The sequence below is a fragment of the Stegodyphus dumicola genome, chromosome 7 (assembly GCF_044657685.1).
Source record: "Stegodyphus dumicola isolate Sdum_Otavi_A_Nest chromosome 7, ASM4465768v1".
Classification (NCBI taxonomy): domain Eukaryota; kingdom Metazoa; phylum Arthropoda; class Arachnida; order Araneae; family Eresidae; genus Stegodyphus; species Stegodyphus dumicola.
Window position 1 is genome coordinate 92,815,715 of NC_140774.1, and position 26,148 is coordinate 92,841,862.

General features: G+C 30.8%; 1 protein-coding gene and 1 long non-coding RNA gene across 5 annotated transcripts; both read left to right on the top strand.

Moving 5' to 3' along the window:
* Positions 1–568: 568 nt before the first annotated feature.
* On the top strand, positions 569–25,791 carry LOC118185787 (uncharacterized). 2 transcript variants are annotated; one of them, XM_035355694.2, is made up of 2 exons: positions 569–675; positions 23,124–25,791. In XM_035355694.2, exon 2 carries the CDS (start codon positions 23,194–23,196, stop codon positions 25,507–25,509), a length of 2,316 nt encoding a protein of 771 aa, XP_035211585.1. In that variant the 5' UTR covers positions 569–675; positions 23,124–23,193; the 3' UTR covers positions 25,510–25,791. The 2 variants fall into 2 exon arrangements, with proteins under 2 accessions (XP_035211585.1, XP_085676725.1); XM_085820599.1 differs by lacking the exon at positions 569–675 and adding an exon at positions 15,634–15,814.
* LOC118185791 (uncharacterized) lies at positions 574–7,557 on the top strand. 3 transcript variants are annotated; one of them, XR_015042159.1, is made up of 3 exons: positions 574–666; positions 3,293–3,430; positions 7,083–7,557. It is a non-coding gene; the product is annotated as an uncharacterized LOC118185791 (long non-coding RNA). The 3 variants fall into 3 exon arrangements; XR_015042160.1 differs by lacking the exon at positions 574–666 and adding an exon at positions 730–996; XR_015042158.1 differs by lacking the exon at positions 574–666 and having other exon boundaries at positions 1,005–3,430.
* Positions 25,792–26,148: the final 357 nt, after the last annotated feature.

Consider the following 26,148-nt stretch of genomic DNA (forward strand, 5'->3'; position numbering starts at 1 on the left):
AAAATTCAATTTATCGACGATATGTGGACCAATCTCAAAGCTTTTAAACTAAAACTTAATCTATATGCTGGGAAGCTAGAAGAAGTATTTTACTGATTTTGGTCCAGTCCTGCATGACTCAGACTAAGAGTATCAACATCATTACGAATTTTATCGCTTTTAAATGATTGAATAAGACATTTAGGGGAAATGAGGTACTCTAACAATGAGGTACCTTTAGCTCCACTCGCCTTCGATAAGTCAGAAAATAGCTACATCACCAGTACTGAAAATACATTTAGAAAATTTCTCTATGAAGACAAGAAAAGAAAGCGACTTTTAATTCTTTTCAGAAATATATTAATAGATTTTATTGATTATTTACTTTTACTTGTTTCCGCAAGTTACTAGCGGATAATTCATTTCAGTATTTGTTTCTTTCCATTCTAGAGTAATTAAATTTTATGAAATAAAATAAAATTTGATAAAAATATGTTGTTAAATTTTTAATATCATAGAAATAGCATGTATTAATTATTTGAGTAATTAAACTTTGGGTTTTCTTTATTAACGTACAAGCTGCGTAATTGCGATATTTACGATTAGCTGGGCTAGTCTGAAAATTTAATATGTTAGAAAAGTGATCTGTTATTAAAAAGCTTTAATTGAATACGGCGGACAGATAAGGTATTACAGGTAGTAACCCTTTGTTTTATATTGCATTTATACTTCATATCCTTATCATAAATTGCGGAAGTTTAAACATTAGGGAATGAAATGGCGCCGCTACTATGGTTGTTTGTGTAGGTGCCCGTAGCGTCTTTCTGTCAATTTTACTGGCTACAATGTTTTAAAGCGGGATAATGGTTTCGTAACTGTGTATTCATAGGGGTTGAACTCTTATTTCATTTCTTATTAATTGATACTTGTACATATATTTTTATTTGTTTACAGATCAAATTATACATTGACAAATATTCAAATTATTGTAGCGAATAAACTGTGGATGAGTATTCTGTAATGGTCATTTATCTATTAAATGTATTAATATATGCGTAGTGTTATGAATTTCTATGTAAATAATCAGATATCCGTTACGAGCTATTAATTCATAGATAAAAGTTTTCACGTTTTTCGTCCTCTAAACGTAGTGAAATTCGACAAAAAAGGAAAAATATGCCACAGATATGCTGTACCACATGTTTATTTTATTACCAATTTGATTTAAAAAAAAATATATATTTTCATAACTATTTGATTTAAAAGTATCGGGGGCCATTAAAAATAGCAGTGTTACGTTTGCAATGCGGATTAATTTTATAAGGGACTATTCATTACATTATTCGTAAGATTTCCCTTGGGTGAAAATAGCTAAATACGTGATAACGTTTGATAATTGCAACTAAACTTTCAATGATATCATTTTTTCATCTTTAATTGTTGCAATAAAATGATAAAAATTAATCACTGAATTTAAATACGATAAAAAAAGTATGAAGATTATCCTCCCATTAGTTCCAAATCAACTGCCCCCCCCCATTTCAAATGGGAAAGAACATGAAGGAGGATTTTTAATATTTTCAATAATACATCTACTATAAAATTCTCAAAATCTGCATAAATGTTATATTTTTGTAAACATTTCTTAATTCAGGTGTAAAGTAAAATTTTATAATATTCAGTTCTTTAAAACTTGAATTATGCTCAGAGAAGATGAATAATATAATATGAATATTTATTTAAATGATCATAGTGGTAGAAATTTAAAAGATTAAATGTCAAAACTTGCAGTTTTCATTTTTATAACGGAATGAAAACTGCCACTGATTATTTATCTGAAGTATATTTTATTTATTTTTTCATAAGTTTTATTTTATTTTTTGGCATATGGAGTAATTCCTAATATTTTATATATATTTCATGAAAAGCTTTAGTGTTCCTAATTGATTTTTTAAATATCATGCTTGTTTATTTATTACCTCCTTTTCCCAAATTTTTACTGCTTGGAGCCAGTGGCATAGCCGCTGGGAACATGAGGAGGGATGCCCATATCTTGAAACAAAATTTCTGTAAATAATTTAATTGTTCACTGTTTTAATTCCTAACATTTGTGGAAAAAGAAATTAGGTGTACATAAATTCAAAACTCTTTTGGAAAATTATTGTATTTTACATTTTTAATAATGTAATATTTATCTCTTGTTAGCTGTGTTTTCTTCATGCTGTTGATATTCTTCGTGATGAATTCTTGCATAACTTTCATGCTTCATCTTATTATTCTGAATAAACGTTGTACTATTGTTTCAAGCAAACACGTTTTGTAACTCTACTAAGATATTTAGAAAACTCCATTTACACTAATTTTTAAAACAACATGAAAGATAAATGTTTAATTATAAGTACTGAAGAAAATTGAGAAAAGCTGTTATTTTTTCATGTTTATGTTATTGGGTCAGTCCATAAATTCATTTGCATTTTTTGGTAAATTTTTAAATGATTTAAAAAACACAATTTAACATTTTAATCAATTATATATTTTTCTCCATTATTTACAATTTCTCGCCATCTTACAGGTAGCTTTTTTATGCCATTGCTGTAGAAAGACTGTGGTTTTGATTCAAAAAACTTGAAAGTTCTTTGTATACATCTTGTTTAGAATTTCATTTTTTCCCCCAGTAAAAAATTTTATAAGGCGAAATAAGTGAAAATCACTTGGGGCAAAAGTTAGTGAAAATGATTTCCTCAATCAAATAAATTGGGATACAGTTTTAATTAGAAGCTTATGATGATTTATTTCAAATCAAAAGGAGGAATTTGAAATAATATAAATTAATATTAAGTATTGACATATGGCTGACATAGGAGGATTATCTGCAAAAACTTGCATGTTCAACGAAAATTAAGGCCTGTTTACATATGACAGAGTAGCTCGTAACGAGCCACTTGTTACAACTACTTTGACAATATAAACGCTCACTTCGGCGAAGTAGAAACATAGGGAAGATGAGTCAGAACTTCCGTTTCTACTTTGAACCTGTTGAAAAATCTATTCGGGCAGTTACTTCGAGTTTGCAGAGACGATAGTAATTACTATGATGTCCAAAATTCCGAGATGGAGCGACAGCCAAACCATGACATTTTTGAATGCATATGCATCTTATAAAGTGTTATGAGACACTTCACTAGCTGAATACAAAGATAAAAATCGAAGACAGAACGTGTATGAGGGCATTATTAAAACACTAAATTTTGAGGGAATTGAAATTGCTGAACTGAAACAAAAAATAAATAACTTTCGTTCAACTTATCTCCAGGAGCTGAAAAAAATCGTCAACTCAAAGCGATCTGGAACTTCTGAAGATAGTATTTACAAACCATCTATCGTATGGTTTCATATGACAGACTCCTTTTTACGTTCTCATGTGGCTTATAGGAAAACACAAAATAATTTGGTAAGTACAAACTTTTCGTTGAAATATACTTTATAACTGTGCATGAAGTAACTTTTTTCTCAAAGATCTGACTAACTGATGTAACATATTTTAATTATGTTCAGTAGTGTGAAATATGTTCATTCACACGTTTTCTGAGTTTATAGTTTATGTATTTTTTATATAAATACTGCATTAATAAGTTGCAGCCTTCTATACTTATGTGAACTTATAGTCATTTTTCTACAAGCATCCCTACATGAGGATGCAATAAATATATATTATAAACTATAAAAATAAAAATGGAATTATGAAGAAAATATATAGATCTGTTTTATTGGGAATATTTAAATTTGTTGCTTTGTATAAAAACATTCTGGGGTATAATTTGTTACAATTCAGCTTGGATGTGAAACACTGAGTAAAAGTACTTAAGGTGTATTAAGGTTTATACAAATTATGCTAGATGAATTCTAATTTTCTTAAATTATCCATTTCAACATTTAAAAAATAAAGTATAATCACTATATTTAATTATTATTAATATTTTTATATCACTTTATATATTGTGTTGTCCAGAAACACAATTTCAATAGTATCCAAAAGTAACAATTTGCAATAAATATCTTCCTCTTGGAACTATGTCATAATATATATATTCTTTTATCTGTGATAATATATGTAATGCTCCCAAGTTTTTTTTTTTTTTTTGCTACTTATTTATTTAAGATTTTCTGAATAATTAGATATTATACACTTTATTTCTGTCGTGCTAATGGTAGCTTTGAATAAATATTCCATGTGTTAATTTTGCATTCTGCTCTATAAATAATATAGTTCCAGTAAGAACTCTGCATAGTTAATTACATGCACAAATAGCTACTGATTCTGTGGATTCTGGATGACTAAATATATTATTTCTATTAATAAATAATAAAACACATGATTAATTTTACATTATTTTGTAAATGATTAATTAGGTGTAAATAAACAGCTATATATAGTAGAAAAACTTTGTTAACTTGAATTTCAGTAACCACAGTTGACTAAATAACTTCCTTCAATAAGCTGATTTTCTTTTAAATCAATTGACTTTTCTCAACAACATTCCTAAGATGAACAGTATTTCCAAGAAAATAAACAAACACTGGTTTGGAATCTAACTTTTCTTAGAAGACCACTACCACTGTCCATGAGTAGTTATCTTAAGTCAGAATTATAATTTTTTCATACCTAATCCCCTTTCGATTTAAAAAAAAAAAAAAAAAAAAAATCCTCTGTTAGTATCATGTATTATGTATAGCTGTGCAAATTTTAAACTAACTTTAGTTCAGTAGCTACCCAGAACACTGATAGCTGGGCAAAATCCCAAGAAGCAGGCTCAGTGTTTTCTCCATTTTAATATGTATATAAGCCAGTTTGCTTTAGAAATTCCTTTAAGAAGGCATTTTCCCCTGTGATATTTATTATGTGATTTGCCATAATCAACTCCTTTTCAGTTTATGAACATAGATGTATGTTCATAAATGCATTCCTTCCTTATACAATTTCTATTACGTTTCTAATTTAAGTTCTTGTATCAAACAAAATTTTGATCAAGATATAATAATTTTTTCACATTTTTGCTGTTAACATCAATCAATTAGTTTACTTGATTTCATTCTTACATTTCATATCCAAAAAGTCAGTAAGAATTTTTGGCACTTCTCTGTTTACAACAGCCTCTGAGACTGCATCGCCAGTCAACCGATGGATCTCACTAAAGTCTGGGTGAGTGTTCTTATACCTCTCCATGTGATTGTACATTAGTACTGACTGTATATTCTTATCCCTTACTACCTAATTAGATTTTGGTATCACGTTCCATTTTTGCTCTTGCTATGCGTTTTTCACATTTTTTTTTTAAATGTATTCATTGCTTTTTTTGTGAGTGTGAACATGATATGAACAGTCTGTAATTTAACAAATAATGAAATGGATGCCATATCATTTTTTCAAGGAAGAGGTATTTTACATAAGAATCAAGCATGCGAAGATGGCCACAGCATGAAACTATGTTAACAACGAAACCATTTGGATGGGCAATGTTTGCAAAAAGGAGAAGGGCCCCTGTGTTGGAAATTGGTTTAGTGGTTCAATAATTACATATAATAAAATAATAAGGATAAGGATTCTTAAAAATAATCTTAGGAAACGACATGCAAGTATTATTGTTATTATATACTGTGTTGTTTATTTTTACATTCGTGCTTCATGTGCTAGCCGAGATCTTGGTGCAAATCTAAAATTGCCAAATATGGTTGGGGCCTAGTATAACAATGAAATACCATATTTTTTCAAAACTGAAAAACAATAAACAGTCTTTTTATATACCAACACATGTTTAACAGCACATGTACTAGTTTACTATTATTTTAATCAATAAATATTTTTTTTCTTACTTAAGTAGTTTGAATAGCTTTTCTCCTTCTTAATTAGTTTGTACCAACATAAATTTACAACCATAGGATTAGTTTTTACATTATATATTTCATATTTAGTATGCTTCAGACTGATGCATTATTGTAAATAATAAAAAAAAATTAAAAATTTCTTTATTTACAAATATTTACTTCCACTTGGATGTTACAGATGAATCTTATAACTGTAACATCCAAGTGGACATGCATATGCTTGCATATTTACATTGCATGTTGCCAGGGAAGAGATCCCTGTCCATTCACATACAGACATAATGCATCACGCTTTCTCGTTGCTTCTTTTGAGGGGTTATGTCCTGGCGTAAAAGAGGCCGATATAGGAAGAAATTCCATAGGCTGAGGAATGTTCCTCCAGGATACTGGAGTGAAATTAAAGCTATTGAAATCTTCCTCATCATATGATCCTGGTGGCACGTATGTTGATTTAGCTGTTGTGCATAGAAAATTATGTAGTGCATAGATAGCCTTAACAATTTCATCCACTTTTTTTGGGCTCAGAGGTATTGGTTTCAAATAAATTTGGAACCGTTGAGCCATTATACCAAAGACATTCTCCCGAGCCCGTGAAAGTCTGTAATTAAATATCTTCTGTTCCTTTGATAGTTGTCTTCTTGAATATAGTTTCATTAAATATTTTGTCAAATGAAATGCATCATCACCTACAAGAAAACCATCTTCAGGTAGGTTTAATGCATTTGTTTCAAGTGCTTTTTTCACAGCAGAATTGCTGAAGACCCTCCTGTCTGAGCATCTTCCATTTGCTCCCACATCAATATAGTGAAATCTATAATCATGGTCTACAAGGGCCAGCAATATGATGCTGAAGGATCCCTTATAGTTATGGTAGATGGATCCGCTTCTGGGAGGTGCTTCTGGGAGGTGATGGGAAAAGTGTTGCAGTCCATGCTTGCCATCAATAGCTCCATAACAGTGAGGGAAGTTCCATCTCATTAAGAATCCTTCTCCAATCTCACTCCGTTCTTCAGAAGTCTGGGGACACTGCAACAATAAAAATGACATTTGATTAAATGTAAAAATATCTAACATTTTAACAAACTTAATTTTAATAAAACCAGAATTTTTTTTTTTTTTTTTTTTTTTTTTTGAGTTTTGGTTTAAGATAAATTAAATTTCATGTCTGTCAAGAATTATGATTGATTTATTCATTGTTATTTGTTTTTGTATTCTAACAGGTTTTAAAAGCAAATGAAGGCAATTCTGAAGGTGCTGCAACAACAGAGTGGGAAGAAAGCACAGATTGTGATGAGCTTACACTAGATAATAGCTTACCATATGAAGTGCAGATGGAGCTGCACAATCATCTGGCTTTGCTCTGAGCCAAGTTGTGAAAAGAAAACGAACAGTAGTACCTAGGGGTATTGACAGTGCCATATTGAAGTTAAAAAAAATACGGAAGTTGCAAAATGTGCTCGCGAAGAACACGTGTTCGACACATTTGGGAAAAGTGTTGCAGTCCAGTTGAAAGCACTGCCAATGTGTGATGCACTGGAGCTGCAAATTGAAAGCCAAACTTTGATTTCAAAAAAATTAATTGAAAAAGAAGAGAGACAGTTGTTAGTTGTGACAGTTTTGCCACAATTAAATGAAAGTGGCACATATGATACAATTTATGTGCCTCATATATAAATAAAATTAATTTTAATAATTCTATTTGTACTTGGTCTATAAATACTTTGACAAAAGTTACTGAAATTCATAATTTTCACACACAATTTGTTTTACTGCGTGATAACCACAGAGAATCAATTTTAAATGATATGTATATGTTTAATGCCATTGATGGCAAGGTGAACTATATTATTAGCTTCAAGTATCGCACTAGGCAAGTATTTATATGAATTTGCGTAAATTATATTAAACTCGCATGTTACAATAAATTTACTTATAAGACAATATTTTACAATTATTAAGTGAAAATTAAAAGTAAATATTATCCTGTGAAAATTATTTATTTTTGTACTTCTTTTATATTTCTCATCGCATTAAGTAGGCAAATGTCGATATTTTCTGTTATCAGGACCAGATTCAGAAGTGCATACATACATTTCTGAATCCAGTCCTCCAATAACATAAAAAAAACATTTACATGTGAACCTTACAAAATTGTAATATTCTAATAAAGAATTTTTCACTTTTCGTAGACTAGTGGCCTCTAATTTCGACTATGCGTAATGTATGCTTAACGCATGTGCAGGTTGAAAGAAATGCTTAATAAAGTAAACAAATAAATATTAAGCTTTTTTTTTTTGTAAATTTTGATACCCTTTATACCATAATTGCTCTTTATTTCATAAATTATGGTTTCATATTTTTAATTTTATAATTTCTGCATGCCATCTTACCAGATTTATAATGATGATCTATAATCCGAAATCGCCGAAGTCCCGACGAGTCTGGATTAAAGACTTTTGACTGTATATGCACATGCATAAATACATTTCTGAATCTGGTCCGGATAACAGAACAGTACCTAATATCATTGGCTCTATGTATTGAAAATTGTAAATAATAGTTACATGTAAAATAACGACACTTACCTTTATAAAATCTTGCAATGATGAGAAAATAGCCTCACACACTTCTGGAATAAATATGCTAATTGTGCATTTTGGTACTTGAAATTTTTGTACATTTTGTACATTTTGGTACTTATACCTCTGTATAAATTAATAAAACACATGTGAATAGATACACTCGTATTACTGTAATATGCTATTCCATCAATTCAGATTAGTTATTCTTTTTTTATTCTAATTTATATGTTTTTTAAAACATAATTAAATTTAACTTACTGAAAATATTATCCTTAACTTTACTGGAAAGTACATTTCAGAAAATTTATACTAATGGGTTGGTTCGTTACAAATTGCTGAGAAAAAAATGAATTCGTGACTTTCGATTTTTTTTTCCTAAAAAGCGCTGTTTCTTTTCTTTCTTTCTTCTTCTTTCATTTTCTTTCTTTCTTTTTTTTTTCTTTTTCTTTTTCTTTTTTTATTTTTTTTAAGATCAATCACCTCATAATGTTGGCAATTCAAAACAAACATTATTTGCATTGATTGCATTTAGTTTGTATATTGCACATATTTGTTTTGCAGAACATAAATGTGGTATCCGTTAGTTCAACACAGCCACCAGAGGGCATCATGTATACACCGATGGCAAGAGCAAAATATAGATAGATGTTGATTCCATGTGCAGGTGGTAACAAAAGAACTCAGTTAAAATAGCAGTTGCTAGTAGGCGCTGTGTAGCTGTTTAAATACAGTACAAAGTCCTTAATCTGGACTCGTCAGGACTTCGGCGATTCCGGATTATAGATCATCAATTTAAATCTGGTAAGATGGCATGCAGAAATTATATAAATAAAAATATGAAACCATAATTTATGAAATAAAGAGCAATTATGATCTAAAGAGTATCAAAATTTGCAAAAAAAAAAAAAAAAAAAAAACACCTTAATATGTATTTGTTTACTTTATTAAACATTTCTTTCAATGTAAGTTGTTTAAGTTGCTTTGTTTTTTTGCTAATACTTTCTGTTTAATTATTCTATAAGCAGACATAATTTCTTGTTCAGTTACAAAGTTCCACTGTTCAAGTCCTGTAATTGCTGTGTCGAGAATACTGACTAACCTGTCAATTGAACTTTTTTGTTTTCAATAACCTCTCTGTCACTTTCTTCACTATCGGAAGTGACGCATGCACTCATGCATATCATGCATAAAGCTTACAAAAAAAAAAGTTTGTGGCTTTGAGGTCCGGATTATAGATCATTCCGGATAATGGACATAAGGATTGTGGACTTTGTACTATACTTAAAGTCAACTGTATTTGTATCTAACAAGCACAAGAACACGCAATGTTACTGTTATTTAATTCAAATCTGTAGCATTTCTATTATTATTTATTAAATGTGGCGTGGAAGTGTTATTTACTTAAGGACTTCAACTCCCCAACCACAGAAAATCTTGGGCCTCCAACCAACAAACAAGCAAGGTAAAATACTGTTTTGCATTAATTTACTATTGTAATCATGAGTGTATTAAATAATATCAGAAAAAATAATCACAGAAGAGTTAAAAATCAGAGTTAAAAATAATCACAGAAGTATTAGGCCTTACAGTGCGAGCTGAAGCGAAAGTGATAGAAATCAAAACTGTCATTGAGAATTTATAAAAACTGATCCTGAATTTGTTTGTGGAATTATTAAATAGGTTGCAGAGGATCAAAAAAACAAAGTGACTGAAGAGCAGTGAAAATTAGAGTGTGAAAAATGTAAGCTCAGCTTGAGATGGAAAAACAGTCAAAATTAGAGTGCAAAAGAATTAAGTTAGCTCAGCTTGAGAAGGAAATCAAGCTCCAAAAACTAAAACTACAATTGGCTGGTGAAAATGCCAATTGTGCTATGTTTACAAATTCTGAACCAGCATTGCGAAGTTTAGAAAATATTATTAAAAGCATTAAAACACTAACTATAGCTGTATCTCAAAGACCGGAAGCTCTGCATTTGTTTTTTCAGTCACATGAGAAAGCTTTTACTACAGTCAAAAGTCGTTAATTTGGACACCCATAATCCGGAATGATCTATAATCCGGACCTCAAAGCTACAAACTTTCTGCGCATGCGTCGAGTTGACGAATGCACTTTACGGCTATGCGCTTTACGGCTGCGAATTTGCATGTGCACGTGCACAAAATACGTTTACGAATGCACGTTTAATGTATAACGGACGGGATAAGCTAAGCTAAAATTATCTAATTATCTATTTCAGTTAATGTTGCAGATTGCGTTCTTTCTTAATCTTCGAATTGGATCCGGCTTATTATTTTTTGCAGATTGTTAGAGCAATTTTATAAAAGTAAGCTTGAACTTTCAATTATTTCAAATAGAAATTCCGATATATATTTACTAATATGTAAAGGATATACAAAGCGAAAGTATCTTTCGGAGTCCATTAAACAAAGAGTGGAATTGCTGCAAAAAATGAATAAAGGCATATCCTTTGTTTATCTTTAACGCCACGGAGCGCAATGAATTGGAAGTTGATGAATTGGAAGTCAACACTATCCTTATCTTAAGGGCAGATGTTTTTATTTTATTTGGCTTATAATTGCTTACTAAATGTGGTATTTCCTCTCGATGTACTCCGTCTTTGATATGATTTAAATCAAATACCTCGTCATTATAATTCGCTTCCGATAGCGAAGAAAGTGACAGAGGTTATTGAAAACAAAAAAATTTCAATTGACAAATTAGTCGGTATTCTCGACACAGCAATTATAGGACTTGAACAGCGGAACTTTGTAACTGAACAAGAAATTATGTCTGTTTATGGAATTAAAGAGAATGTATTATCACATAAAAAACGAAGCAACTTAAACAACTTACATTGAAAGAAATGTTTAATAAAGTAAAAAAATAAATATTAAGCTTTTTTTTTTTGTAAATTTTGATACCCTTTAGATCATAATTGTTCTTTATTTCGTAAATTACGGTTTCATATTTTTAATTTTATAATTTCTGCATGCCATTTTACCAGATTTAAACTGATGATTTATAAATCCGGAATCGCCAAAAGTCCCGACGAGTCCGGATTAACGACTTTTGACTGTACTAAAAAGCGTACCAGTTGAGTTAAAATCAGAAGTGTTGGTTAATTTATTAGGTGATAAATGTAATCATGTTTTAACGTATACTACTGAACAAGAAATCCCAAATTTTGATAAATTAAAAGCACTAATCTTGAAAGAATTTCAGCCGACACTGCGTGAATGTTTGAATAATTTTAAAAATGCTCAGAGACATTAATCTGAATTGTATGTTCAGTTCGCCTCTCGACTCAGTGCAACTTTCAATTATTATTGTTGGTGAAGAGAAGTATATGATATTAAGAAATTGTGTGATCTCATTGTATTGTATCTGATAGGTTGTTTGAAAACACTTGATTTTAAAACAAAGGAACATATTAGTGTTCGGGAGGGCCAAAGTTGGTTCCCACCTAATCAATTGGGAAGAGAATGTGACTTATTTTATTCATCCAGGTGTAAGTCTTTAGCTGATACCAGTAACGTGCAAATCAAAACTGCAGAAAATAAAAAAGCTTAATTTTTCCAAAAACAATCTTAGAAAAGCTCAGAGCAATTTCAAGTATTCAGGAAAGCTTGTAAATCAGAATAGTAGTAGAACAGAATGTATTTGCTATGTATGTGGGAGTAAGGGTGAATTGTTTCATATTGCGAGAAATTGCCCCAAACGTTTGGAAAAGGAGGAAAATTTGTCTCAAAAAAAGGTATCTGGGTTATAGATTAGGTTGGATAGTGCAGCTAGAAATAAGTTAGAATTTATTGAACTGCTGATTGATGGTAAGAAAATAAAATGTTTAATAGATTCTGGGAGTGAACTGAAATCTTGAAAGAAAAGTTGTAAAGAAATCTCTTTTTCCCGATAAAATACCATCTGGATTAATAGAAATCAAAAGTTCTTTTGGTCATGTGGCTAAAGCGGAAACGACTAAGTTTATTTTTTCTTTATGCGAAAGCGAAAAACAAATTGAACTAAAGGCGGCCATGGTTTATGAGCTGATAACAGACTGTATATTGCCCCCCCTTCATGTTTAGCTGACATCTTCTGTGATCGGGTGATGATTATGCAATATGAAAATGATTCCATCTCTTTCGAAAGGAATTTTTTGTCTTTTATTTCTGCAGGCATTGAGGGAGACAGCGAAATAGATTTATCACACATTAAGGATAAAGGATTATGCAATACTATTTTCACTCTTTTTAAAGAGTATAAACCACTAGAAAAGCAGCGCAGTACAGACTTAAAAATGTTAAGTAATATTAAAAGATGAAATTCCAGTTTCTCAGCTTTCGGGAAGAATTCCTTTTGCTGACCAAAAAATTGTTGATGACCGAATAAAGGAGTGGTTAAAGGATGGGATTATAAAGCCATCTTGCTCAGAATATGCTTCACCAATTGTTTTGTGTAGAAAAAAATGTGGCAAGACATGAATTTGTGTTGACTTCAGGCAGTTAAATAAAAAAATAACTAAGGATTCTTTTCCCATGTCACAAGTAGAAGAGGTTTTATAGCATTTGGGTGAAGCAAAGGTTTTTTTCAACAATGGACTTAAAAAATTGTTTTTTTTTTTTCATGTTCTGGTGGAGGAAAACTGCACTAAATATTTGGCATTTATTACACATTTAGCCTTGTATGAATTCCTAAAAGCACCTTTTGGTTTGTGCACTTTCCCTAGTGTGTTTCAAAGATTTATTTATTATGTGTTTAGAGATTTAATTTGAGATGACACTGCTGTTACTTACATGGACGATTTTACTATTCATTTTATTATTGATTACGATTTAAATGAGAAAGAAGGTTTAGAAAAGTTAAAACGCATTTTAGAAGCAGCCAACGAATACGGTTTAAAGATCAATTTTAAGAAATGCCAATTTCTGAAAAGAAAAATACAATTTCTCGGGTATATCGAGAATGGTACAATTCGCCTCTCATCTGAAAAAACCAGGGCTGTTCAAAATTTCCCAGAGCCCAAAAACCTTAAGCAGATTCAGAACTTGGGTCTTATTGGGTATTTTAGGAAATATATTGCCAACTGTTCAAAAATAGCGAAACCACTAAGTGATCTTCTTCGTAACGGAGCAAAATTCAAATTTGGGCCTGAGCAAAAAGAGGCATTTAAGAAATTGAAATGACTTTCATCGACAAGTCCTGTTCTTCATATTTTCAAACAAGGAGCACCATTAGAATTGCATACAGACGCAAGCAGTCATGGTTTCGGTGCTGTATTGCTACAAAAGTCAGATAATGGACAGTTACACCCCATCTGCTTCATGTGTAAAAAAACTAGCCTCCAACAAGAGAAGCTATTTAGTTATGAGCTTGAAGTTTTAGCTATAGTGGAAGCTCTAAAGAAATTCAGGAATTACCTTTTAGGATGTAAGGTCAGAATAATTACTGATTGTGATGCCTTCCAGAAGACTATGTTCAAGAAAGATTTAACTCCTAAGGTGGCGAGATGGTCGTTACTTCTAAAAGAATTTGACTATGAAATTGTTCACAGATCTGGGCAGCAAATGAAGCATGTGGATTCGTTAAGTAGAAACGCTGTCATGATTGTTACCTATTCTTAGGGAGAAGTTACAGCCAAAATTGTAGCTGCGCAAAGAAGTGATGAGCGTTTTCAGATGCTAAAATCCTTATTCGAGCAAGGACTAAAGAAAGATTTCCTAGTGAAGGATGGTGTATTATACAAGTTCAACGGTGGTCGCGAGTTACTTGTGGTACCTGGAACATTGGAGCTAGAAATCATATATAGTATCCACAAGGGACCTTTCGCAGTGTCTAATATGGAAGATCTACTTAAAATGGGCTTTTACTATCCTAACCTTAGAAAACAAATTGATTAAGTTATCTCAAATTGTGTAGCATGTACTTTGTGCGACAGAAAATGAGGTAAGGGTGAAGGGTTGCTGAATCCCATACCAAAAGATAGTATCCCTTTGAGGACATTTCATATCGATTTTATAGGACCATTACCTTCGACAAATAAGAACTACAATCATATCTTGACTGTGGGTGATGCATTTACAAAGTTCGTGTGTCTCTATCCAATAAAGTCTGAAACTGCAGCAATCAACTTTTGGTAATCTTTTGAGAATAATAAGCGATAAAGGCACAGCTTTTAGCTCTTAAAGACTTTGAAGATTAGTGTAATCAAGAAAAGATCCAGCACGTATTTACAACTGCAGGCGTTCCTAGAGGAAATGGTAGGTGGAAAGAGTTCATCTGACTCTGATTCTAGTTCTATCCATATTATTCATAGACAATCCTACCAAGTGGTACAAATACGTTGGAGATGTACACTGCGCAAAAGAAAAAGGGGGCAGTTCTATATCTCCCATTCTACGGGGCCGATTGACGCAATTCAAATTGCGTTCTTCATGTCTCGAAAGCGTGATTTAGGATATATATTAGATTTATATATAGCTATATTCTAACATAGTTAGTTTGACACGAATTTGGACATTTTCTGAAATAACATACCAATTTTTTTCCATATTTCGATTCTACGACTCAAAATTTTGCCCAAATATGAAATTTTGTAAAATTTGGTGCAAAATTTACGGAGAAATTCACAAATTTATGTTGGCGCTTTTTTTCAGTTTGTGCCAAGAATAGTTCACTTGGCGAACTTCTTCACTAGTTCACTGATTTCAATAGTTCACTTGGCGAACTTATATGGCAACCTATTTTCCTTTCCTGTGAAAGGAAAAAAAAATCGCGTTTTTTCTTTCAAATAATGTTCTTTATATTATATTTTTATGCTAATATTTTTTTTTCCTTTTCGAATTTCATTTTAATTGTTTAAGTTGCATGATTTCTTTCGAATAACTGTTTTAAAAATTTCTATTTACACATTTCAATTGCGTAGTTTAAATATAAGGTGCATTGTTTATTTTTTCAAATAGTTTTCTTTATAATTTACTTTTTTTTTTGTCACAGTTATCATTTTAAGTAATTTTTAAAATTTTAGACTTTTATTTTAATTGTTTGTGTTGCATTTTCTCTTCAAATTTTCTATTTATTTATTCGAACTGAGCATTTTAAATATATTTAAATATATTAATGTAAATTTTCCAGGATTTTAATTTATTTATTTGAATTGCGGTTCTTTTAGAAGAATATTTTGTGTTTCAGATTACGATGCATCTGAAAACTGAATATATTAAAAGAGAAAATACCGTAAAGCACAGTTAACACGCCTTTCAATGTTCCGTTCAGAAAAGATGTACAGTCAAAAGTTGTTAATCCGGACTCGTCGGGACTTTGGCAATTGTGGATTATCGATTTTTCCGGATTATAGATCATCAGTTTAAATCTGGTAAGATGGCATGCAGAAATTATAAAATTAAAAATATGAAACCGTAATTTATGAAATAAAGAACAATTATGATATAAAGGGTATCAAAATTTACAAAAAAAAAAAAAAAGCTTAATATTTATTTGTTTACTTTATTAAACATTTCTTTCAATGTAAGTTGTTTAAGTTGCTTCGTTTTTTATGTGATAATACTTTCTCTTTAATTCTATAAACAGACATAATTTCTTGTTCAGTTACAAAGTTCCGCTGTTCAAGTCCTATAATTGCTGTGTCGAGAATACCGACTAATTTGTCAATTGAAATTCTTTCGTTTTCAAAGAAAATGACGGTCTCTTTCTTCGCTATCGGAAGCGAATTATAATGACGAGGAATTTGATTTAAATCATATCAAAGATGGAGTACATCGAGATGAAATACTACATTTAGTAAGGAATTATAAGCCAAATAAAATAAAAACATCTGCTCTGAAGATAAGGATAGTGCTGACAGATCAACTTACAGTTCATTGTGCGCCACGACGTCCCCCCCCCCACACGCAGAGCAGCGTGAAATTGATAAACAGATTTCGGAATGGTTAGATAAACAAATCCATTATCCTTTATCCATTTTTTGCAGCAATTCCACTTTTAGTTTAATGGACTTTAAAACATACTTTCGCTTTGTAGATCCTTTACATATTAGTAAATATATATCAGAAATTTTATTTGACATAATCGAAAGTTCAAGGTTACTTTTATAAAATTGCTCTAACAGTCTGCAAAAAATAATAATCCGGATCCAATTCGAAGATTAAGGAACAACGCAATCTAAGTTGGAAGGAACAATGCAATCTAAGTTGGCCTTGGTTATACATTAAACGCGCATTCGTAAACATATTTTGCGCATGCGCACATGCATATTTGCAGCCGTAAATGTCTTACGTGCATGCGTCAAAGCGACACATGCGCTGAAAGTTTGTAGCTTTGAGGTCCGGATTATGGGTGTCTGAATTAACGACTTTTGACTGTATAAATGAGAAAGATGTATAACCGACATTTTAACTTAGGATGACTTGCATATATTGCCTTAAATAGCTTTAACATTGTCCTCATTGCTTTACACAATCTTATCATCCTGCATTTAGTTTCTTAAACTGTTATTCATATTTTAGTCAAATATTTTATTTTTGAAATCGCAAGAATCAAATATTATAAGATTAAAAAGATTTAAATTATAAAAAAGAAATACTAAATTTTGTGCAAAAATTTATTTTATTCTTAATGGCTTGCTCTTTTTCTTCAGGCATTCTGCAAGTATATTAAAAAACATCCAATTTTTCGAAACATCTTAATATTTCTGACATTCATTTTAAATAAAGTTCTTGCCTTCCATTTCATAAAGGCCCACAAACGGCCGAGCGGTAAAGTCGCTGGGCATTGGTAGTTCACTCCAGGGTTTGAATCCCGGCGAACAGGCTGGTTGCATGGGCGTTTTTGTGGTTTTTCTCATTGTAACGTGTATGCCAGCTGGTTTCCCTTAGAACGTTCTTCACGAAGGCATCCATCCTTCAGACAGATAGCCCTGCTTTGCCGTAACTTAATAATCCAATTCAATCCATTACATCAGTATTTCGTCGGAGCCTTTATCAGTGTTTAGAGGCTAAGCATTTTGAAGGCATGAGATGAAAAACTGGTTTCATCAAGAGGGAAAATGTCTTTAGGTGACATCCACATACATCACTGGATAAATTCCTGAAAATTAAAATAATTTGACTAAGAAATAAGGGGATTCTCCGTTTATGATGATATGATGGTCTATAACGTAATTTAAATTTATACAAACATGTAGTTGAAAACCAGTCGCTCTTCACTTTAATATGCAATGATATCGTTTTTGTCTTTTCCATTAGCTTAAGCTCAGTTGATGGTATTTGCTGGTTACGCGCCCAAGTATTTTCTCTTTGAACATCCAAATTTCTTGAAGTATTCTGAAAGTATATTCAAAAGCATCCAACTTTTCGAAACACCTTGGTATGTCTGACAGTCAAATTCCCCCTTCAAATTTTTGCTTACTTTTCTCCCTAATTTTGTTCTTTCCTTCTACATTTATCTTCAGTACTCACCACAAGAAAATTAAGATTTTTGTTACACTTCCATAAATTTTGCATTCTTGTAATTTTTTTAAAATATCAATTATATCAACTGCATTTCAGTTGAACACAGCTTTTCATTTTCTAAGCATTTTAATTATAAATAAAGTTTAAAGCAAAGTCCAAAGGATAAATATTTTAATTAAAAGATTTTTTGCTAAATGACAAAGAAATAATACAGTTCAGCTGTGTTTAATTCTGTACCACTGAGTGACCTGATTATTATATCGGCTGCAAACAATCTAAATCATATTAAAGATCATGTTTGTTATACAATCTATAACACAAGAGCTACTTAAAACATTCTTTCAAAGAGGATTAATATAAAAATTTATACTTATATATATAATTTTTAAAGCTCGGACATGAAACAAACTGTCAATGTACTGTTTGTCTTTTTGTTTGTGTGAAAATAAACATCAAACGAAGTTTCTCAGTTTTAGTCAATTTAAATGCAAAGGAAAGTAGCAGACGATAACTCGGGGAAGGTAAAAATTTGCTCTTGCAAATATTTAAAAAAAAAAGAAAGAAATTTTAAAAAAGTTAAAAATTTGAATAATATCATCTATAATTAAAAAAATAGCTTTTCATGTAATGTTAATAAATATTTATTACGCATCACCGAGGGAAAAAATTTCATATAAGTAACTCTCCGTAAAAATTTATTTGAAATTTAAGGTTAAAAATAGCTGTGGCAATTCACTGTAACAAAAATCCATAAACCGCATTTGGCATTATTGTTCAAAAAAAGATGCCAAATTTCAATACGTGAAAGTATGTAAATTCCTGTATATCTTAGAGAATTTTGAATAAAAAACACTAATTTTTTGCAGGTATGCTTAGAACTACATCTACTTTAAGATGATGGTAAAAATTTTATAGGTTATAATTAAAAATTTTTTTTGAAAAATTTATAAAAATTATTTAAAAATAGAAATTAAAAAGATAAAACACAAAAAAAATGCTGAATTTTAACTGGAATGAACCTAAATTTCGAAATGTGAAAGGAAGAATCAAAAAAGTTTAATAAAGAAAGCTATTAATAAATATATGCCAAATTCAATTAACATTGAGGAGCTAAAATTTTGAGAGCTAATTTTTTAAAAACTACTCTTACGATTTTCACAAAACTTGGCAGTCTGGCATTTTTTGAGTCGTAGAATCAAAATATTTAAAAAAATTGGTATGTTATTTCAGAAAAAGTCCGATTTTGTATCAAAATACCTATGTTAAATACCTAAGTACCATAAATAGTAAATATGGTAAATACCTAAGTATACTACCAAAATACCTAAGTGCTATATATAAATCTAATATACATCCTAAGTCGCGCTTTTGAGACATGAAGAACGCAATTTGAATTTTGTCAATCAGCCCAGTAGAACAGGAGATATAGAACGTCCCATTTTTTTATTTTTTTTTTTTCCGCAGTGTACTACGCATTTTGAACAGCACAAAGAGCTTCTCACTGGTGTTAAAATGAGAAATTGAGAGGACTTAAAGATTATGGGAATTCTCGAAGAAGAAAAAAATATTATGATGTAAGATCAAGAAGATATGAAAGAGGAAGCAAGGAAAAACATTCCAAAAATTCAGGAAGAGAATAGAAAAACCTACAATAAGAAGAGAAAAGAGGCACAGGTATACACTTGGTCCGTACCGAGTAACAGCGAAAAAGGGCAAAGATCGGTACCAGGTGGAAAAAGTAGGACACCATGAAAGTCCTGGCTGTACCACTATGGCAGCTGATCACATAAAGTCATGGACTGTTCCTGTTTAGGACTGTATGCGGTTCTTCCACACTTCTATCTTTTTGTTTTTTTAAATTTATTTTCAAGTGCTGTCTTGATGTAGCAGTGTTGCTGATCCGTGTTTTCGAGTGTGAAAACAGAGTCAGAATCGCCAAGATCTGGTATCCGTTAGTTCAACACAGTCTAAGAGACCTTTTTTGTCTAAGAGAACAAACACTATGGGAAAAATAAAATAAAAGAATAAAATTCAAAATAGAATAAAAGAATAAAATAATATTTTATTATATTAAGAATAAAATTCAAAATAGAATAAAAGAATAAAATAATATTTTATTCTTTTATTCTATTTTGATTTTGATTTTAATTTTACATTGCTCGGAGTTGCAATAGCTTTTGACACCTTAATGTGTATTTCAGCGGACACGTCGGGAAAAAGGAACAGAGCAGTGAAGCTCCAAAAAAAAAAAAAAAAAAAAAAAAGATTTATTCCAAAAAAGATATATTCGGGAATACTAATGTTCTTTTATAAAAAAATTTTCGCATTAAACAAGAGCTTCAATGGTCTGTTTCGGCAAAACGCGTAATGGTATTTAACCTAGTTCGACAATCAGTTTTTTTCCCTTGAAAAGCCAATTGAGAGTACGAGTGGGTTCATTTACCATTTTCCGCTAATTAATTATTGTATATTGTATTGTTGCATTTTATGTCTTCATTTTAATTTTTAAATTTTGCTTTTTTTATGTATTGGCTTATTTTAATCTATGTTTTTTGTACTTTCCTTATATTTTTTTTTTCCGTCGATCTAATTATCATGTGAGTTAACTTTTCACATATCAGAACAGATTAATTTTTTCGTGCATTAGCAAGTCTTCCAGCATTAATTTTGGCTGTTTTTTCGCGTGTTTACAGTTTTTTTCCCCGTTTTTCCAGACAAATTTCTTTTTATTTATGTAATACTGCGGTATAATATTTCGTGGAGCTACAGCTCCTGCTAACTTTTTAGCAAGATCGCTGCAATGTTTCTACCTACTACTATTATTTCATATCTTTTTGCAGCATTATGCGCAAAAGTTTTTGAGACCAAATAGGTCTTACGTCTAATTACCAGTTAGCTTTACATTTTCTTTGTTAATTATATATATATATATATCAAGATATTCATTCAAGTGTAGTAAAAAAATAAAATACTTTTCATCTGCAGTTCTCATTATCAAATAAGCATGAAATGAATATGACTAATTTTATTTTTAGATGATATCTATATTTTCTGTTTTTGCGAGAATGTGGTATTGATAAGAGCAAAATAAAATGGCACTTCATTTCAATATTAATTTTTCATAGTAATAAGAATTGGTACATATATTGTGTATTAGATAAATAATCAATAGTCATTGTGGCTTTTGTCTGTGTTCCAATAAGTACATCATATAAAAAAATTAGCTTTCATGTAAATAAAATTATGTGAATATTTGTTAAATTTTATTGAGATTAATAGTTACGCATTAATTATAATTAATAATAAGCATAAAAGCGATGTCATGTTCATACTTAAAATATCTGAAATTGTTATGAAAAATATTCTAATAGACAAGTGTTAATTTTACAATATAGTGTGTGATTTATGCTTTTAGTTATTTATTTTTTAGATTGTGCCACTACAACTAGTAGCTGTTTTATTCATTTATTTTTCCTGCCATTTTATCACACTTTCAAAGATGGAAAGCTATCGACACACAAAAAAATGGGGAAGTTCTGTATCTCCCATTGTACTGAGCCGAATGATGAAATTCAAATTGTGTTTTTCATGTCTCGAAAGCACGACTTAGGATATATATAAGATTTATATATACCATTATTCTAACATAGGTATTTTGATACAAAATTGGACAAAATTGGAGGCAGAGACTTAGTTTTGAAATTCTCAGTAGCACACAATAAGGTTTTAAGATGATCTTTCATGGGCTTGTGATCAGAAATTATATTCTCATCTGCTGTAATGCAAGTTCTGTTTGGTATCTGTTTAAAAAAAAAAAAAAAAAAATCATTATGCTTAAAAACCTGTTGAAGCAGTTAACACTTGGAAATCATGAGCTTCTGGAACTTGGCAACAAAAGCCTCAGCTGCCTTATTGTGCAAACTTGCAGCCTCTTCATGTTTCACAACATTATGGGCATTGTTTTTCTTGTTAAAGTTATCAAACCATTCCCTGTTTGCCTTGAAGCCTTCTTCCTTTTTCATATCTGGCATTTACTTACACAGTTGGATGTAAGGTTTTCGCCTTTTCATAAATGTTCTTGGCCGTAGTATCACATCCTTATCCAGATAAGAAGCAACTTTTCCACATCTTCAACAATATGCCAATTGTTGCTTTGAAACTCTTACTTGCTTGAAACTTGATTCTCTCCTGACTTATTTTGCTGTATCTAACTCCTTTAATATTGCACACATCATTAAAGTAGCTCTGCTAAGTACTCTGATAGCATACCACATAAACTCTACCAACATATCTCATTTATGCTTCTTACTGAGTTTCATCTTAACTTCCAGTGAATCATTTCTTGTAGCTTTCAATTTTAACTATTTTTCTTTTTAATGGGTATAATTGCCATATCGAGAATTCCTATTAAACCGTCAGTTCTTTTCATTCTTAGAAACCTCTTTGTCACTTTCTTATCGCAGAGTTTGCTAGCCATTAGTTGATTACTGATTGGAGCTTTGTCATCACAATGGAAAACTTCTCATGTATCATCTTCATTTATTATAGTTTCTCCACAAATAAAAGTAATTGGAAAATTATGCCTTCTGCAGCATTTAAAATCTAAATCAAAATAAGGTTGTTGTTTCGCATAATTTTGAAATTCCACTTTTGTAAAGCCCAAATTGCACCAATACCTTTTTTTTCTTCATTTCAGAATTTTGAATTTCTGAATGTGTTTTATTCATTGTATGAGATATTAAATCAAATTGATATGTTATTTCATGAAATAATTTTATCTATGTAAATAGAATTTTGGACACCATTACTCATGATGGGGCTGCTACTTATTAAAAATATATTAAACATTTTTATAATTTGATTCGTTTTTATGTGAAGGTAAATATATAATAAATGACAGTTGTGGTCTTTGTATTGAATAAATTAATATTCTTCTGAGAATGATTCCTTTGTTAATGTTTTTCAAGTTATAAAAATATCTTAGCAGGTTTATTAATACTTTTTTATTAGACAGGCTTTAATTCCTAAGGCAAAACAAATCGTAATGTAACCTGTTTCAAATAAGCAAGCCTTTAACGAAATATGTTTCCTAATCAGTGTATATCTTTTTCAAACTTATTGCTGTTTATTTGCTAATGAAATGCATCTGTAATGATTTTTCCCCCTTTTTTAAGAAAATGATTTAGTAAGTATCTCATCTCTCCTTTTTTTTAGGTAGAAGAGTTTCACAGATTTGACTGAAAGGAAATTGCATGTGAAGATTAACAAACGTTTTTTTTTAAAAATGTCTTTTCCGATATTGGAGAATAAAATAAAGGTACTTCCACATTCATGTTTCATCTGTAGCAAAGCATTTGTCCGGAAAAATACACTTTTAAAGCATTATCATGAGCATCCGAGAGAACTTGGGTTGAATTTGGAACGGTTAGAGGAAGAAAGAGCAAAATATTTAGCAAAAAAGAATTTAAATAATCCAAATCCTTCTAATATTCTTGGGAATGGCTTGGAAAATAATTATAATGGAATGACTGAAGAATGCATCCAAAATGCTCAAAATAGTGACCAAAATGGAGATCAAAATGTAATTCAAAACCTTGATTCTAATGATATTATTGTTACTAGTTTATATTCAAGTAATATAATGGTTCAAAACTTGGATCCTATTAATATAGTTCAACATATTGATCCAGCAAATATAAATCCCACTCTTGAATCTGAAAGTTCTTTTGCATTAGAAATTCTTCCAGATAAAGAAACTCATGAATGCAGTGAGTGTGGTGCCAGTTTTTCTGCTGCTAGTAGTTTGAAAAGGCATTCTTTGATCCACAATAAAAATCAAACTTTTCCATGTGATATTTGCAGTGAGAGTTTCCCATCAAAAAATGAACTGAAAAGTCATTATGTTATTCACAATACTGTTCGTCCTTATTTGTGTTTAATTTGTGGTAGAAGTTTTTCTCGTAAATTTGATTTGTCAAAGCACAGGTTGACACACGCTTTGAAAGTTTGTAGGATTTGTAATGAAAGTTTTGAGTCAAAGGCATTACTGAAACAGCATTACCGTGTTCATAAAGATCAAAAAGTAGAAATATGTGACATATGTAATGAACAATTTTCTAAAAAGAGTGAATTGCAAAAGCATCGATTAAAACATACTGGAAATGAACCATATGTTTGTGAAGTTTGTAATGCTGGTTTTTTCAAAAGAAGTGCTCTTAAAATGCATTATTTAAGTCACCCTAACGAGAGACCCTTTGTTTGTGACATTTGTAATGAGAGTTTTGCCGAGTATTCAGATCTTGAAGTTCATAAAAATGAGCATGCTACTGCTCCTTTGTTTGCTTGCAAAGTGTGTGATGAAGCATTTACAGTTAAATCTGATTTGCAAAAACACAAACAAACACACAGCAAAAAACAAATTTTTTCGTGCAAAGATTGTAATAAAAAATTTAAGAGCAAAACTGAGCTCCAAGAACATAAGCATACACATACCAAGAAGAAAATATATGTTTGTAATGCATGTAATATTGCATTTCAAAAGAAGGACAAATTTGAAGAGCATAAAAGGAATCATAATAAGAGAAAGTCTGTGGTGTGTGAAATATGTGATGAAAATCTGAAGCAAGATGAATATGAAGATCATATGCTAATGCACAACGAAGGTAAAACTCACACATGTAGAGTTTGTAGTGAAAGTTTCATGTTTAAAGATGATTTACTAGCTCATTCTCGTACTGCACATGTCAAAGATAAACCATTTGCTTGCAATCTCTGCAATGAAAGCTTTGAATTCAAGAGTGATCTTCGTGAACATAAGCAAGTTCATGCCCAGAAGAAAAACTACAGCTGTAAAGTATGTCACCTATCATTTAATTTGAAATCTGAACTTGTTGAACATAATAAAACTCCGTGTAAGAAAAAACCTCACTGTTGTAAAACATGTGGTGAAAGGTTTGCTCTTAAAGCTGAACTTCAGCAGCATGAAAACAGTCATAAAGAAGATAATGAATATGACCATTATGCATGCAAATCCTGCTTTATGTATTTTGATTCAAAGTTTGAGTTGTCTGAACATACACCATCTTGTCCCCAAAAGAAGCCTCACTTATGCAAAAACTGCAATCAGAGATTCAAAACAAAAGAAGAACTCCTAGATCATAAGAAGATTCACAGCAGACGACAGCCATTTATCTGCAAAGTTTGTAATGAAGGGTTCAAGGTTAAAGAAGATTTGGAAAGTCACAAAAAAATCCACAACACAAATCCTACATATCCTTGTAATATATGTGATAAAATTTTCATGCAGAAAGAAAGTTTGAAAGAACATAAATTAAGCCATGAAGGTGAAATTGCATATATATGTAGTGTATGTGAAGCTACATTTGAGAACAAGGCTGATTTTAAAGCCCATCGTGAAACACATGATGTCATTATTCATCAGTGTAAAGTATGTAATGAAACATTCAGCATGAGAAAAGATTTAAAACGACATTATTTAAAGCATATCTTAGAAAGACCAAATTTATGTCGTATTTGCAATGCAAATTTTGAACAATGGGGTGCCCTAAGAACCCATTACCTTACTCATACAAGAAATTGATTTTTTAAAGTGAATTTTATCTATGCAAATACCATATTGCCTCCTTTTGAGTTCTGTAAGGCATTAATTAATAACAAAATTTATTGCATTAGTTTATAAGTATTTTATATGTGTATATTTTAGAATGACATTTAGAAATCAAACATCGAATTGTTTACGGTTTGAAAACTGGAGAAACAATTTGGTTTATTCTGTCAGTTATCACACAAAAAATCGTCCCGATACTTCAGGAATGATCAAAATTAATATTTCTGTTGAAGCTTGTTACTAGAAGGTTTTTGCGATTACAATACTTCGTTTGCTTCGTACAAGAAAATAAAAACAAGTTCACTTTCCCTTTTAAATGGGCATATTCTGGTAAATTTAACAAGCAGCAGTATTAGTTGAAATGACATCATGAATTTTACAGTGTACTAGCATTAAGTTATGTTAAATTTCTTGGCAAGAGTCATAACTTTTATAGCTCTGATCATTTAGCGTAAATGCATAGTTGCCAACACTTCCCGCTTTTTCGATATTCCCAGTAGATCACCAAATCTGTCATTTTGTTTAAATTGTTAGTTTTTATTAGCAGAAGTGTTTATCGGTAATGACTCTTAAATTGTGCTCATTTTAAATTTCATTACTGAATTAATGAAG

What these genes read in the sequence shown, in the direction of transcription:
- LOC118185787 (XM_035355694.2), top strand. Translation starts at nt 23,194, where the DNA reads ATGTCTTTTCCGATATTGGAGAATAAAATAAAGGTACTTCCACATTCA.